Source organism: Leuciscus leuciscus (assembly GCF_965113295.1).
Source record: "Leuciscus leuciscus genome assembly, chromosome: 5".
NCBI classification, from domain to species: domain Eukaryota; kingdom Metazoa; phylum Chordata; class Actinopteri; order Cypriniformes; family Leuciscidae; genus Leuciscus; species Leuciscus leuciscus.
In genome coordinates, this window is record NC_138729.1 from 30,113,949 (window position 1) to 30,131,498 (window position 17,550).

General features: G+C 36.3%; 1 protein-coding gene across 2 annotated transcripts in view; it reads left to right on the forward strand.

Annotated features, from left to right (window-relative positions):
• tnpo1 (transportin 1) overlaps window positions 1-17,550 on the forward strand; it is a 34,063-nt gene that overhangs the window by 3,502 nt on the left and 13,011 nt on the right. For both annotated transcript variants that reach the window (XR_014206006.1, XM_082169498.1), the window contains exons 3-11: window positions 1,222-1,371; window positions 5,089-5,195; window positions 13,322-13,455; window positions 15,088-15,169; window positions 15,307-15,429; window positions 15,878-15,996; window positions 16,098-16,158; window positions 16,688-16,859; window positions 16,948-17,100. Coding sequence is in view for 1 of the 2 variants with exons in the window: in XM_082169498.1 (XP_082025624.1) it covers window positions 1,222-1,371; window positions 5,089-5,195; window positions 13,322-13,455; window positions 15,088-15,169; window positions 15,307-15,429; window positions 15,878-15,996; window positions 16,098-16,158; window positions 16,688-16,859; window positions 16,948-17,100 (1,101 nt within the window). In the remaining variant the exon portion in view is untranslated. The remainder of the gene's footprint in view (window positions 1-1,221; window positions 1,372-5,088; window positions 5,196-13,321; window positions 13,456-15,087; window positions 15,170-15,306; window positions 15,430-15,877; window positions 15,997-16,097; window positions 16,159-16,687; window positions 16,860-16,947; window positions 17,101-17,550) is intronic.

The following is a 17,550-nucleotide window of genomic DNA, read 5'->3' on the forward strand; positions in this document are numbered from 1 at the left end:
CACAAGTTCATCTGCCAAGGTTTCTCCCTCTTTTTCCTGAATTAGCCCAAGGTCCATTTAAAAACAGAAGGTTCTTTATTAAGCATCAACCAAACCAGTTCAGAGCTGAACAATAAGGGTATTTTTTAGTGTGAGCTGTAGTTTTATTTTAGACACAATTTATTAAACTTTTTTATAAGTGTCAAAATAATTTGATATAATAATATAATATAAAACAGAAGGTCCTTAATTAAACATCCACCCAACCAGTTGACTCAACAGTTTGGATTTTTCAGTGTGGGCTGTAGTTTTGTTTATTTTAAACAATTAAAAATCTATATTTTATTTTTAAACAACATATTTATATTTACTATATTATATGATATTGTATTATATTTCAAAACAGAAGGCACTTTATTAAGCATCCACGTAGTGCGTTTTAATTATTTGAATTTTTAAAGGGACCGTTCCCCAAAAATGAAAATTAGCCCATGATTTACTCACCCTGAAGCCATCCTAGGTGTATATGACATTCTTCTCTCAGACGAATACAGTCGGAGTTCTATTAAAAAATGTCCTGGCTCTTCCAAGCTTGATAATGGCAGTGAATGGCCGTTTCTGTTTTGAAGTCCATCAAAGTGCATCTATTTACGCTACGCCATGACGCTCTTCGCTACTTCTGACGTCACAAGTTGCGCTTTAGGGCGTAAGTAGACTGCGTATGGCCGTTTGTCCGGAAGCTATAATTTTACTTTGTAACATGTTAAATATGGATATTTTTATTACACAAACTCATTGCTTCGCTTCAGAAGGCCTTTATTAACCCCCCGGAGCTGTGAGGAGCACTTTTATGATGAATAGATGCACTTTGATGGACTTCAAAACAGAAACGGCCATTCACTGCCATTATAAAGCTTGGAAGAGCCAGGGCATTTTTTTTATATAACTCCGATTGTATTCGTCTGAAAGAAGAATGTCATATACACCTAGGATGACTTGAAGGTGAGTAAATCATGGGCTAATTTTAATTTTTGGGTAAACTATCCCTTTTAGCCACATGTTTTTGTTTTATGTTTTAAATTTGTAATAATACATGCATTCTTATAATATGAAGATCTATTACAGTTTATCCCTGCAGTTGTTTGTGTCTTTCTTTCCTTCAAGTCTAATCTTGGCCTTTGCCGAGGGCTGTATTTTCCACCCAATCTGAAAATAATGCTTTTCATCCTTTCTTTCTCATAGATGAGCCTACTCGCTCTCTCAGTGGCCTCATTTTGAAGAACAATGTTAAGGCCCATTACCAGAACTTCCCAAACGGCGTATCTGACTTCATCAAAAATGAGTGTCTGCAGAACATTGGAGACTCTTCACCGCTCATCAGAGCCACAGTGGGTGAGTATGGACCGACAGAACTTTTATTTATCTGGCTCTGAGCCAAAGCTTTTGCCATCATGATGTGAACAGTATTATACCTTAGGGGTCTGTGTATAGCTTTGTGTTGTTTGTCTTGATATACGATTTTTTTATTGACTACGTGGTACAAATCCGTTTTTTGTGCATATCCGATTGGAATCTGAGTGTGAAGTATGAATGGCAAAAAATCACATGAAATCGCTTCAAGCTGCATTCAAATATGGTTTGAAATCCTATTCAATTACATTTCTGGAAATCCGTTTCAGTCTGACCGCTCTGATTGGATTTCGCATGGTTTATGTGACATTTTGACGCCACGTAAACGTCAGGAAACATGTTGAAAGTCGCTGCTGAAACAAGGGTGTGTTGTTGCAAAGTGCCAGACGAGCAGAAAATGACAAAATAATGGAGACGTTTCGTTGGCGGAGACGACAACATGGAGTAAAGCTGCTCATACCAGCCTGAGCCTCCTACGGTTCTGCCGCTGCCTCAGAAGACACAGTAGTCCAGCCAGCCGCTACACATTGTCATGTTGGAAATAAAACAACATCTCTATTGCGTATACCTAGCAACGTCATTGCCATAGAATCCAATGAATGCAGATATTCCGGAAAACGAAAGATTGGCATGGACACACAAATCGGATCAGAACAGTTGCGATACACAGTGTGGACAGTCAATCATTTTTGATCAGATTCGAATTGGATACACAAATAATCGGATTTGGACTGACAGTGTGAACGTAGCCTATGTCTGACACAATGTGTCTGAATTAACTGCTTTTTGTGATTGTGATTAGACTGTGAAGAGGTATATGCAGTGCTGTGTTTCTATGGTTACCCAGCATCTTGCAAAGCAACATGAAATATATAATTCCTACTCTATTTATTTGGTTTGAAATTGGTCTTTTATGAATGTTTTCCCACACATTGATACAGTAATGGCCAAAAGTTAGCCTGGAAATCCAGACCTAAATCTAAAAGATTAATGGTCTGGCGTTGACTAATGAAAATCAGCCAGCTCGAGGGGCGGCACCAAGCATGCATTTGAAAATCTCACTGCACGCAATTGGATAACACTACGACCAATTACAACAATAAACGCCATACGCTTAGCTACCAGCAGAGCTAACTGGTAGATTAGACTCTTACCGTATCCGGTCGGCAAAACAGCAAAAACGTCCTTCTTGCAAAGGAACGATTCGAGCGGCGTCTTCTGTTCCTGTTTTAGATAAAAAGCCAAGTCTAACTCGATCATTGTAGCGGCCAAAGCCGTTTCAAACAATTGGTATTCATCCATAGGCATCTTGCAATGTTTACTAATGACTTCGACGTCACAGCGCTGTCGTCATCTGTTTAACTCGCCTCTGGCCCTCCTATATCAGATAACCCGATGTGATTGGTGCAGCTCAGATCGAGGGGCATATTTAATGAGCATCATTACTCGACACCAGAGTAACTCGCTGAGCAAATTCAACTTGTGCTCTCGCGAGAACTCTGGATTACCAGGGTAACCAAAAGTGATATCTGCAGGAGATATTTGTTTTTAATGACCCTACAAGTTCGATTAAACAATCACGATATAAGGGAAAAGTATTTATTTTTGTAAAATATTTAAAAATGAGAAGTACAAAACACTAAAGTTGGTTAAGGAATTTATCTGGCAAAATTATTTACAGCTACAGGTTTTATTATACTATGCAAAAAAGAAAATGCATAGAAAAACAAATAAGCTCACAGGAAAAAGCATGCATTGACAACATAATCGGTTATTAATATTTTGTTGGTTCTCTCTTTTTTTTGTGCATGTGTTCGTATAACAGTCTGACCAAAAATGTGGCATATTTCATTGCGATCACAAATAATGATAAAAAAATATTCCAAGCACAACTACATAAGCTTAAGGCCCAATCCCAATTCTATTTTATACCCCTTCCCCTTACCCTACCCCTTCAACCAAAAGAGAATCGAGACAACCCTACCCCTTCACGGGAACGCGCAAAACGGAGGGGTAGGGGCAAGGGGTGAATTGGGATTGAGCCTAAATCTTCAACACATTTTTAATAATATTTGAATAAAGGGTGAAGATGTCAATCTTCCGAGGCCGGACATGACTTTTGGCCACTACTGTATATTAATTATTTGAGTATAATTTGAACACATATTCTTTCTATCTATCTATCTATCTATTGTACTCAAGTAAAAGTATAAGTACTTATAGAACTATTTACTAAAAGTAATAATCTTAATAGTTACTTGAGTAAGAGTAAAAAAGTATCCAATGAAAAAACGACTCAAGTAGCTAGTTACTAGTTACTTCGGTTCATATAGGCATATATATAATAACGTTATTATTTAGATATTTAATTTTATTAGGCATTTAATTTAAATGATAATTATTATCATAATTAGATGGGCTATCTTTGCAACAAACACAAAAGAGACAAGCATTATTTCTATCATCTGTAGCCCCAAAATCATTGCATGTCCTTTTGGTTTGTATAAAAAAATAACTTGTACAACTAAATTTGGATTATTAGACAATGTCGAAAAAAATAAAGTGAACATGCAGAGTTTTGCGTTCGGATGCATGTAAAGGGAGCCGCATGGAGAAGAAAGTTAAAACTCTTTAACAACCTTTCCTCCTACCGCTGTACTAAATAAGACTGTAAACAACTGGCAATAGCTGTATCTGAGCCTTGTTTGTTTGTTTGTTTGTTTGTTTGTCTGTTTAATTTGAAAATGTAAATAAAATATATAAAAATAAAAATAAAATAAAAACTCTTCAAATGTGCTCGCGCTCATCACCGCTACTGAACATCAGAACACAAACAACAATCAAATGCACATTGACGGATCTTCTTCCGTCTGTTCCTCAATGTAATGAAATGTATATTTCTGCAGGCGCGTGTAAACTGGTTAACTGTGTCTGTGTCTAAGCGAAGGCGTTCGTTTTCAAGACGAACAGGTGACCGCCACTGCGCAATACACACAAATTACCGCGGGTGTTCATTTCATACTCTGTGAACAATGGTAGCTTATTTAATGTATAAATTAAGGTATGTCCAAAATACTGGTAATACTGGTCATACTTTCTAGTAGTGGTATAATAATCTGTTTGGTTGTAAAATGTATTACCTGAATGGAATGAAATAGAATATAGCTCTACCTGTGGAATCGTTCACAGACGGCATATGCAGATTTTCCACTAATTAAGATCTTCATCACTTGCAAGCAATAGGATGCATTTGCAGATTTGCTTAACGCTCTTAATCTCCTATTACGACTTCGAGTGAGAAACCAGTTCAGACGATTCAGTGCGTGCAGGAAACTGAATGCATCATTCAAACTGATTAGCGGACCAATTTAGACAGTTTTGCCAACTTGTTTGATCAAGTCATTGAACAGAATCGACTCAAACGAGTGATTCATTTGTGATTCATCGCTCATGCCCCAGAAAAAAGAGACCGTGTGCTTGGAATAAACTACTCGTTTCTTAACATATATTGCATCAAATTAAAGTAACGAGAGTTACGTCGCCCAGTGTAACAAAGTAAAAGTACAGTTTTTTTCATTAGAAATGTACTCAAGTTAAAGTAAAAGTACCCACATTTAAATCTAATCTTAAAAGTAAAAATGCTATAAAGACTAGTCTACTGTAAATGGTGCATTATGTGCATATGTTTGTGTTCTTCAGGTATTCTGATCACAACTATAGCCTCTAAAGGGGAGTTACAGAATTGGCCGGAGCTTCTACCTAAGCTGTGTTTACTGCTGGACTCAGAGGACTATAACACTTGTGAAGTAAGATACACACACTCTTTCTGAAGCTGTCTGCAGTCCTTTCTCTCCTCCTCGTGTTTCTCTCATTATCCTCTGTTTCTTTCTCTCTTTGTCCCTCTAAGTGGAGCTGTATGATGATGGATGGTGCTGACTTCTCATTTAAACCTGTAGTGTGGCTCATTGCTTCATGATCTAAGCTCTCAGCAGTATATCTGAGGTTTGCTGATACACATGTACTGCAGCATTTCTCCACAGGGAGGTTTCTCTGCTTGGCTTCATGATGTGAAAGGAATGTGATCATCAAACTGCCCTCTGTGGGATTTATACATCTGTCATTGATTTAGTTGGTTTGTTATTGGTCTCTGTGTTTGGTTGTAATGTTTTGTTGTAGATTGTTTCAAGCTTGTGTAAAAATACTTATTTTTGTAATAACTTATTCGGATGGTCGGATGGTTGTGTTCTTGAGCAGCAAATCAGCATATTTGAATGATTTCTGAAGGATCATGTGACACTGAAGACTGGAGTAATGATGCTGAAAATTCAGCTTTACAATCACAGGAATAAATTACATTTAATTAAAATACTATTAATAGAATTTTTTTGTAAATTGTAATATTTGCAGAATAAATCTGAATAATCTGAATCTTGAATAAATGCAGCCTTGGTGAACATAAGAGACTTCTTTTAAAAACATCAACACATCTTACTGACCCCAAACTTTTGTATGGTCATGTACATAATTAATAATAATTCAAAAACATGATTTTATTTAACAAAAATAACAATCTGCTATGGGTGCTGTGCAGTGATATGGTCAACAGATGCTTTACGTCTTATCTGATACTATTGGTATTAGTGCGTTCACGGCACGCTGTCATGTACAAGTTCTACAAGGATATTAATTATTTTGACAAGTTAAAACCCTGATTTGGTTGATTTGTCCTCTCGCAATTATATTAGGTAATAATATTGATATTCGACATGGTGTGAATGCGTATGCACCATATATTCTATATGCTATATTGACCATTTAGAAGCTAGAACTGGATCAATGTGTTTTTATAAATTTGTAATAGCAAATATATAAATAAAACTATTATTAGTATTATTATATATACGTACATTTAGAGACTAGTTTCAGTCCCCACTGTCATTATCTATGCAATAACATTAGTATCCCTTTGGACGAATTTGTTTTGCTAATGCATACACGTAAAACTCTTTGAGCCCTGAGCATCTGGACTCAAGGCTAAGAAGCTGAAGTTTTGGCATTAGGTCAGAACAGTGTACATGCACCCATGTGCACACAAACCTATCTCTGCTTTGATGTTGCATAGATTAAGTTTGCATATTGGAGGTTTGGCCTTTAATATAGGGAAATGCTTTGTAAACTTTGCTTGACCAGCTTCTGTGTTCTAAATACAGACATCCAGGGCCATGACCCCTGGTGAACCCACACTTGTCCTCCCGAAATAGTACTTTTATGTGCCTGCGTGCAATAATTGAGTAAATTGTATGTCACACACCCACACACATGAACAAAGAGACTCTGAACTCGCAGTACAATGCTCTGCCCTGTGTGACTGCGAGACACTTGCTGAGCAGGCTTGTTAGCACAGATTGAGGCCAGTTATTTTCTACTGGGGAGATCAGATGTGATCACAACTGATCATAGACACGTTTGGAGACTGTGCACACTTTAGACTCTCCTGTCCTTCTCCTACATGACAGTGCTGTTCAAAAGTCTGAGTCCACATAAAAAAATTGAATTGAATATGTCTAATTTAAACCTGTAAATTAGCCTAAGTTTTATGGTTTTGAAGTGTTATAACTTAAAAAGAGAAATAGACATTAACTGTAAATTGTACAAACTATTTTCTCATGAAGGGGGATGAATGAGTAACCAAGAATATTCTGAAATTAATGTATTCAATTCAATTCAGATTTCACTTAAATTGTCATGATGATAATATCATTTTTGAGAAAAAAAAAAAAACTTCGAACAAATGATAAAAACGCAGAATAGGTGCATGTTTGAATGGCACTTTTTTTTTTTTTTTTTTTAGTTTAGGTCAGTAAGATTTCTTTTTAAGAATTACTACTTTTATTCAGCTTTTTTTTTTTCAATTGTATTTTAGATTAGGTAAATGCAGCCTTGTTGAGCATAAAATACTTTTTTCAAAAACATTAAAATATTTATACTGACCCCAAACTTGAACAGTAGTGTACATTTAATCTTTAGAAAAAAGAAAAAAAACCTTTAGTTAGTCTGTTTTACCCAGACTAACTATAAAGATAGTACCTTTTTAATACCCAGAATTTAAAATATTTTTTCTTATTTTTTTTATGTCAAATTACATGCACATTACATTGCTTGGGGGGTGTGTGGAATGTCACACTCTCTGCCTGTAGTGATTGGCAAATCCCGATGCAGCATGCGGTCTGACTATGTAGAATATGGATAATTAGTGGTGTGCATGTGCCTGAAAGATGCAGTTACATCAAAGTTACCAAGTTGTGAGGAAACTCTCTCACATGCCCATGCTATCTTTCAATGAAATGCTGGGTAAGAGAATTATAAGCCTGCTCCTCTAGCTCAACTGCTTGGATTATGCTGAGCACCATGCCAGAGACACTATATGGGGGAGGAGGAGACAGACCACTTGTAGATGAATGAATGGGAGAAATATTAAGGCTCAATATAGTGGCAGGCAGCAGGAATGAAAGTCTGCCTTTTAATAGTTTATTTACTCCTGAATGTGCATTAACTGTATCCACCTGGAAATTACAGCATATAGCGTGATTTAAGCTCAAGAAACTAAATATATTATACTGCTACTGTCAAAATGCATTTCTTGTTTTAAATATATTATTGACACACTCGAAATAAACACTTTTGGAGATTTCAATCTTTATCTCTTTACGTAGATGTGCTTGAATGCCTATTACTTGCATAGAAAATAGATGCCCAAGATGAACTGACTTGACTTATAGAAACTTTGAACTAGGTCATGGGTTTAATTCTGAGGAACCATAAGGAGTAAAATAAGCAGCTGGCAAACCTAGCTGTGTGTGTGTGTGTGTAAAAAGGAGAATGCATCCATCCACTGCTGTGATCTTCTAGTTTGGTTGTGGCATGTGGGTACTCATGTTGCTACATGAAGTCTGAAGCAGTTGAGAGACATTTCCAGAATGTCAGGGATGACTTTATTTAGCTTGGGCAGAGTGGTTTTGCTCTCTGTAATGGGTTTAACGTCCAGAGATGTCATGTTATCTAGTTGGCATGGTTAAGATGTTTCTGACCTTTGAATCATAGTTTATTGACTTATTGGTTTAGTGCATTTCACACTAATTACTAATAGAGGTCGACCAATAGTGGATTTTACCAGTAACGTTAACTAGGTTGGACCATGCTGACCGATTAATCCACCGATTTAAATGGATTTAAATCCATTTAAATGGATGCTGAATGAAAACAAACATAACACATAAAATAGTGCTGAACGATGGCCATCTTTAAATATCTACTCAAACGCCATAGTATTGAAATTAACACGTTTACTCACAATTTATTTGCTTCTATTTTAGAACACTTGATGATTATCAAAGGAAAATGACAAAATATGTATTACAGTGACGATAAAAAAATAACTAAAATCGGATGCGTTTCTGATTCGTTTTATATGTTTCTGTTGGCTGCATGACTACAGTTTGCTTTCTCATGACTCTAGCTTTAAATATGCAACTTCACTGCATAACGATTGCATAAAAGCGACCAGCTGGATATAAACTAATGCAAATAGATGGTAACAATTGTGAAATTTAATATTTGGGTCGGGCTTTCGTGTGTTTTTGTCACATTGTTTTAACCGCTTGAGGTACTAATGTTAGCATCCTCTGAGCCTTGACTGCAAACATGCTGCTGTTCTCCACTAATGCTGCATCTAGTGCACCATTGGCTTGTAAAATCTTTATTTTACCCTCCAGACTTTTTTCATGGAAAGCAAGAACAATGCAAATGAACAAATTCTACATAAATATAATATAAAATATAAATTTCAAACACTTTTAAAGACAAGTAAACAGTGTAATTAAAAATAATAACAAATAATCAAACTACAAGCAACAGCACAAATAAACACAATAGAACAAAGATCCAAATTAAATAATAAAATGATTTTCAGGTTTTACAGGCAGATCTAACAGTAGTTCTAAACAGATTGGGTAGATTAGGTACAGAAATTGAATAAAGTAATCAAATGTAAAATAACACTAAACTGTAAAATAGCATAGTCTTCACTGTATAAATTAAATATAGATTAATCTTTATTAAAGCTACAAAAGTTTTTCAGTCAAGAGCATGGAGTGAATTTTTTGTTGTTGTATTGAGTCTTTTGTTGTTTGATTAACATTAAAACTAAAATACTGTTACACATGCGTTTTCTATCTCGACTGTTTACATTCACTTAAGACATAACCAACTATGTTTACTAGGATACTTGCAAGATGGGCATTTTGAAATAATTTTGTGTGAAATTGTCAGTTCAAGTGCAAGAAGACATGAAAGCTTTCTGACTTGCTTTCGGTCAGACCCGCCCGCACGAGTTATCTTTCGTGTCTTCTTGCGCTTGAATGTTTAAATTGGCAAGGCTAAAAAATTATAAATGTGCAAATGATAAACTTTCATGACGATGCAGCACGCCCCCGATCGGGACAGTGACAGTTCTGTCAACTCTTGGCCATTGGGGCAGTCTTGTTGAGCCCTGCATTTAGATCTAGCTCGTCAATTCTCTTTACGTGGCATGTGTAAAAGCCTCTCTCTTTCTCTCACATTGAGTGCGTGAGTGTGAAAGAAAGCGACAGAGGGCACTCTCAGCCAAGCGACGGTGCGTAAAGCTCAGCAGGCAATGAGATTATATCTGCGCTAAACTTATTTTTTGCTTCTAACTCAATCACAGACAACTGAAATCAAACAATTTCTAGCCATTGGCTAATTAAAGAGAAATATTTAATCACCTAGCATTTTTGGTCGCATATGTGAGTGATTTACTCACATTGTAGAGGGTCGCCTAAGTTATTGGAACTGTAACTTTAATTGTCTTCCGCCTGTACAGTGTTAGGACTGTTACACAGGCGTATGTACAATAATTGTTTATGATTCATTGAAAAACATTGTTTAAACCCTTTCTAATAAATATTTGTAAAGCTTATTTGGATTTTACATACAGTAATTATCTTTAAATTACAGTATTCTGAAAATGCCGTCTTTGGTTTTGACCTTGAGAGACTAGAGGCTTCCTCTCTGTGTTCCTCTCAGCTTAAAATGTGCCATCTCTGAAAAAGTGCAAGCTGACAGTGGAGACAGTTGCCATAGCGACAGCCGAGCCAGACAGCTCGTTGCCACGGCGCCGTTTGTGCTTGTGACCTGATTAGATTCCTTACAGGTGGAACGTCTGTGAGATCAGGAGGAAGCTTGATGTTTTGGGTGGGTCTGGCTTTGGCATTGTTCTCTATCAGATCCTTTTCTCTGAGGTTTTGTAAGTTGTTCAAGACTGAATCTAGCTGGTTTAATTCAGTTAATCATTATAGCAAAGTTAGCTGGATGTCAAGTCAAATATATATTAAAGTATATTTTATTCATTCACTAAGTGTGGATTTGTTAAAATTTCTGGAGTGACTTGAAAAATGGGTTCGAAATACGGGTTGAAAATTGTAAACAAATCAGTAATGTTTTCATTGAATGCCATTACTTAATTTTTTTTAGCAAAAGCCAACATCAAGCTTCTTTTTTTTTTTTTTGGCTGTCATGGAGGTGTATTATAGCTGCAAAATTTACATCTATCCAACTAGTAATAGCATATAAAAATAATGTGTATAAACACCTTTTCATAAATAAAAACACTTATAAAATGTTGCTAATAATGATGATATTATTAATATCAATATTAGTAATATCAAAAATAATAACAACAATGATTATGATGATAATAATTATTACTATTGAATGACCTTTAAGACCTTTGCATGACTGACATGCATGACTGAAATGTCTATGGATTAAAGCAGTAGCTATGAAAGCTTGTATCTGCCATGAAAAAAAAAAAAAGTAAAAGATAATTGCAACTTTTTATCTCACAATTCGGATGAAAAAAAGCTGCAATTCTTACTTTTTTCTTGTGATTGCAAGTATATATCTCACAATTCTGACTTTATAATATGAAATTGCGACTTCTTATCACACAATTCTGAGAAAAGTCTCAATTACCTTTTTTATAGTGGTTGACCTATATATCGCCAATATATAGCTATATATATATAGATATTATAGATACATTTATATATTTGCCATTTTTAAAATATCGGCATCGGCCGATACGTTTTTCTGATTGGCCGATGTGTTGGAAGTGGGACTTTTATTTTGACGGCACTCCAGACATTTATTTTAACGGGCGGCGCTGAGAAAACCAGCACCTGAGAAGAGAACGGCAACGCATGATCACACAGCTCTCACTCACATTCTCCGTCATCATTAGTTTACGAACTCTGTCAGTCATATCTAATGCTTTGTTAGACAGAACTGGTAAACAAAGAAAGTAAATGGTATGCGAAAAAGTAAAGCGTTGCTTTTATATTATTTGTAACAGAAAAGGCAAACAATATGAATATATATATATATATAAATCAGAATATCTCTGAATATCTAATAAACATTTAATTTCACAAACCTTGCAGAATTAATCGAATCCAGCTGTGATAACTTGTGAAGTGTGCATTTGTAGCCTGGATAAACATGTTACTGTGAGTGACGGTCGGTCCGTGCGAAGTGAGTGAATGCGAACAGAAGATCAGCTTCACAGGAGACTCGATCGGAAAACTTTAAATCCGTCATTTTAAAATATCCAGTTACCCACTGTGTTATATTCTTATCGTTTTCAATGTGTGCTGTATGTAAAATTAGCGTTACCCTGTCTTTATTTGAAAAAATATGATTACCAGTGTGCACGAAATGACCAGATTACTGAGTGCCCTGTTACAGTGTTTACTTCCTTTTTATTCACATATTCATATATTTTTAGACAATTACTTTATTTGTGAAAAATACTGTTATAGGATTTCAGATTCAAGAAGTTGCCATCTAAAGTATAAGCATGTTTATTTTAAGGATTTGTTTTATAATTTATTAAATATGGATTAAAATAAATATAAAGTGTATATATAAATATCGGCCACCCTGCTCTCTAAGATATCGGCATCGGCCATAAAAAAACCAATATCGGTCGATCACTAGACACTACTTTTTTTTTTTTTTTCAGTGACAGAAACAAGCTTCCATGACCTCATAAAGGTCAACAGCCTCACCAGCTGTAAATCTATCAATATTTGTAGGGCTACAAGCAGGGCTAGCTTAATCCATGCATGGGCCTATGTACAATAGTTAATATATTGACAATAATTGTTAATACGATAAGTACTATAATTATTATTTTATATTATATTATTATTATTAATATTTATTATTTTCTCTCACTCACATATACTGTGTACAGGCCATGAAAATGTCAATTTGTTTTTAAACAAATCTATAAATTTGTCCAGGGTCATAGCCAGGTCCGTAGTGCCTACTGTACAGATCACTGTCCAAGACCCACGTTACCCCTATGAAGATTTCAGTTATTACCCTGAGAGGATATTTCCTTTCTGTATGTGTGATTATATGTTGAGTTGTATACTTGTGCATTGGTGTCAGAGTTGATTACTTTTTTTTATGCTTTACTGCCCTCTCTGTCTCTCTGCCACTGCAGTATTTCCCAGGTTCTACTATAAATTCTCCCTTAAAATAATGATTTTGGCCGTCTGCTTTGCATGTCACCTTCAGTGTAGACAGTCCATGAGCCAGCAGTGAGCTTGAGGCAACGGCAAAAGTATTATATTTTATTTTCAGCAGCACTGGCTGCACATCATGCCAAAAATAGAAATAGAGTGTCTGTTAACTGAAGGCCTCTGTGTCACCGTCTGACATTCATTGCTGGTTTGGGCAGTTTGATTGATTGTAATGGAAGCATTTTAGATAAAAAATGTGAGGTTGTTCAGTCTAAAGGGGAAATATATGATTTGTCTGTTCCATTCCTGTTGTGTTTGTCCTTCAGGGGGCTTTTGGAGCTCTGCAAAAGATCTGTGAGGACTCTGCTGAGATCCTGGACAGTGACATGCTGGACCGCCCGCTCAATGTGATGATCCCCAAGTTCCTGCAGTTTTTCAAGCACAATAGCCCCAAGATCAGGTAAGACAAGCATGTGTTCATTGATGGAGCACAGCTGTATGAAACCACATTAACACAATAACATAACAATATCATTGCGATATCTCAAAAAAAAAAATCTAAAATCATTTTACGCAATTAAAAAAACACCCACACTGTGTCTTGCTTTTGTCTGTCATCTCCTCCAACATGATTTTGTGCATATTAGCTAAACATTGGACGCTTCTCAATTGGAAGTCTGCATCCTAGTGAGGCTGTGTCCTTCTTAGTCCAGTCCAGTAGGGCTGGGCGATATATCGCAATATCATTTTCCTAGATGAAATTATAACAAAAGTTCAATAAGTGTGCGATATAATGTTTGTGCACTATGCAAATAATGCTGCGCATGCATGTTGCAGACCGTCGCATTGATAAGCGCTGTCATTCCTGTTGCGTATGAGAAACATTAAATGGCAAAAGCCAAACGAAACAGAGCTGCTCGTTTGAACCGCGCGCCTTACGGAAATTTTTACAGTTCAGCTCAAAACACACCGCAGTGTGAGCTCAGAGCGAACGCAATTACTCAGTGACCGTCTCAATCATGTGACCACTAAACGCGCTCTGAGATCCTGTGAGAAGTGAGAAGTGCTCGAGTACGGTGCAAAGATCTCTCATACAAACCACAAATCAAAGGCCTCGTGATTTAAACCAGATGAAACAGCGCTGAAATTAACAACACTGATGCCGAAAACAGAAGAAACTTAAAGCCACGATATAATGTAGTTACTGTGCATTTCTAAGAGACAAAACATGTCATTTTAATTTGTGAAATGTTCACCTGTTTGGCGAGTGGTTGCCAGTGTTTTTTTTTGGCCACATCGCCCAGCTCTAGACTAGAGTCCTCCTCAGTATTAAGCACTAAAATGATGAGATGGTCTAGTAAGTGCGCATGGCTACGTCATAAATGTTTCCTTAAGGTCATGGCACATAAGCAAACTATTAAAATTAGTTGTGGAACAAGTCTTTATATACACAGACTTTCTATTAATGCAATACAGAGAATGACAATCGCCTGTGGTCTCCCAGTGGTTTTCATTAGACATAGCATAATGTGATTGATTTACAAAAAATAAAGCCTTCATCTCCGAAATCATGTTTTTGTCTTGCATTGCATAATGAAATTGGACGAGCTCAGTTCCGATTCATTTTTTGCTAATTCTCTTTTGAATTATGAAATGTGAATTGGAATGTGTGGAAAGCATTGTGGGTGACTGAAGGACGGAAAGATGATGAGAGATACAGATGATGCATCCTTGAAAATAAGCAGAATGAAGGACGCGAAACAAAGACTGCCTTCCTTTGATCAATCAAATTGAGACAGCTTGGGACGGAGCCTGATGACTTGGCAGCCTAGATATGCAGCCTTACTAGGACGCAGCCTTCCAGTTGAGAAGCACTCACTGCGTCGTCTTTTTCCGTTTTATGGCGGCTGACAACCAACGTTATGGTGCAGTACCGCCACTTACTGTGTTGGAGTGTCAACCACATACATACTGGCCCTGAAATGTTTGTGATATATCTACACGTATGTGTATATATATATATACATTACAATTTGCTGAGCAATTGTTCGGACTTGTTTGATATATGTACTGTGCTTGTTGTCTGTTGTAGATCTCACGCCATTGCCTGTGTCAACCAGTTCATCATCAGCAGAACACAGGCCCTAATGCTGCACATAGATCCTTTCATTGAGGTACCACCTCCAAACCTGACATTAGAATTCTGTCATGGTTTTAACCTAACTATTCCATATTATAGAATTATGATCCAAAAATGTTGATTATTGTGATTTATGTTTTTTATATTTATGAATGTGTCTTTGTACCTCAGAACCTGTTTGCACTGGCAGGTGATGAGGAGCCAGAAGTGAGGAAGAACGTGTGCAGAGCTTTAGTCATGCTTTTGGAAGTCCGACTAGACCGTCTCCTTCCTCAAATGCACAACATCATCGAGGTTAGATCACACCTCCTGTAGCTCCTAATAAAAACCTTATATAACTCTATTACATGAGCGCTGAAAGAGAACTTTGACTTCTGCAGGAATTAGATACTGTCTTAGATGATCATCAATAATGGTTGTAAATTTTTAATGATAAATTTGCCCAGCAAATCCCAGAGAGGCAAAATGAAGCAACAGCAGCCTCTTGTGGACTTTCTGTAGCTAGACCTTTGTGGACTAGTTTGTTAAAAATGGAATCGATGAGCCTTACTTATGAAACGTGAGCAATTTCTGTGTATTTTGTACGTAAAACTATTTTTTCATTGCATTCAGTGGGATAGTTTTTTTGTTGTTGTAAAAATTATTTTGGAGATTTTTTTTTTAACACACAATTATGATCTGTGCTCGTGTTTCATGAATAAGGCTCAAGGTTTTTGTTTCTCTTTCTACTTCTATTTCTCAGTACATGTTGCAGAGGACACAGGATCAAGATGAAAATGTTGCTTTGGAGGCTTGTGAGTTTTGGCTCACTCTTGCTGAGCAACCTGTGTGTAAGGAGGTTCTGTGTGGACACCTGCACAAGTGAGCACACACACACACACACACACACACGCGTGTGTCTTTTTGATCAAAAAACATCATCTTTATCAGGATCAGTCATGTTTTTCCATGTTTTGTGACAGATTGACACCAGTTCTTGTGAATGGAATGAAATACTCTGAAATTGACATAATCCTGTTGAAGGTCAGTTTCTCTCTCTCTGGTTTTAAAGCTTCTTTTTGAGTATCAACTGATTGTGACATTTTTATATGCCGCCCCAAACAGAAGTGAAACATAAAACACACATCTGTGGATCAGACTGGGGCAAACAGACTAAATAAAACACCTGTGATTTGTCATTGAGTTCATGCGCACAACCAACATATGATTTGGTTACGATGCTAAACCACATTAAAATAACCCCACATTGTCCATTGGTTTACATTTGGCTGTCATATACAAATTAGTAGCACTTTATTTTCCATATCTCTGTCTTTCATGTTAAGACACTTGAGTTCTAAAGCATCTAGTTAGCTTATTAAATGAAATGAACGATCAGAGTAAAAAAAAAAGAAAAAAAAAAAAAGAAAAAAGCTAATTATAGGAACAAATTTTGTGTTGTGCATTCCTACACATACCCTCTTGGTCTTGTATAATGTGGACACAACACTGTGTCAGACAAAAAGTTTGTCAAAAAAACAACTAGAAAACTTAATAAGTAAATGATTTTCAGGGTGATGTTGAGGAGGATGACGCAGTCCCAGACAATGAGCAGGACATTCGCCCAAGGTTCCATCGCTCACGCACCGTTGCCCAACAACACGAGGGAGGAGACTCCATTGAGGACGAGGAGGATGATGAAGATGATTTGGATGACGACGAAACTATTTCAGACTGGAACTTGAGTAAGAAACGGTGAAGTTTAGAAATGACAGACTCAGCCAAGTACTCAACGTTTGCTTGTGTCTTCATTGTTTTTTCTGATGTGTGTAGGGAAATGTTCTGCAGCTGCACTGGATGTCTTGGCGAATGTTTTCAGAGATGATTTGCTGTTGCATATTCTTCCTCTACTGAAAGAACTACTGTTCCATCCAGAGTGGCTTATTAAGGAGTCGGGCATACTTGTACTGGGAGCCATTGCTGAAGGTATTCAAAAATTACACACAAACGCATAATATGATTCACACAAATCAAAGGATTAGCATTTAAAAAGAGAAACTGAAGTCTTGAAAAAGACTTACCTACACTACCAAAAAAGTTGAAAATGTTTTTGAAAGAAATTCTTATGTTCACCAAGGTTTCATTTATTTATTTTTATCATAAATACAGTAAAAACAGTAATATTGTGAAATATTATTACAATTCAAAATAACTGTTTTCTATTTTAATATATTTTAAAATAAATGTTATTTATTCCTGTGATGGCATCATTATTCCAGTCTTCAGTGTCACATGATCTTTCTGAAATCATTCTGCTCAATAAACATTTCTTATTATGAATGTTGAAAACGGCTGTGTTGCCCAATTCTTTTATGGGAACCGTATTTTCCCAGAATTCTTTGATTAATGGAAAGTTCAAAAGTACAAGATAAGATA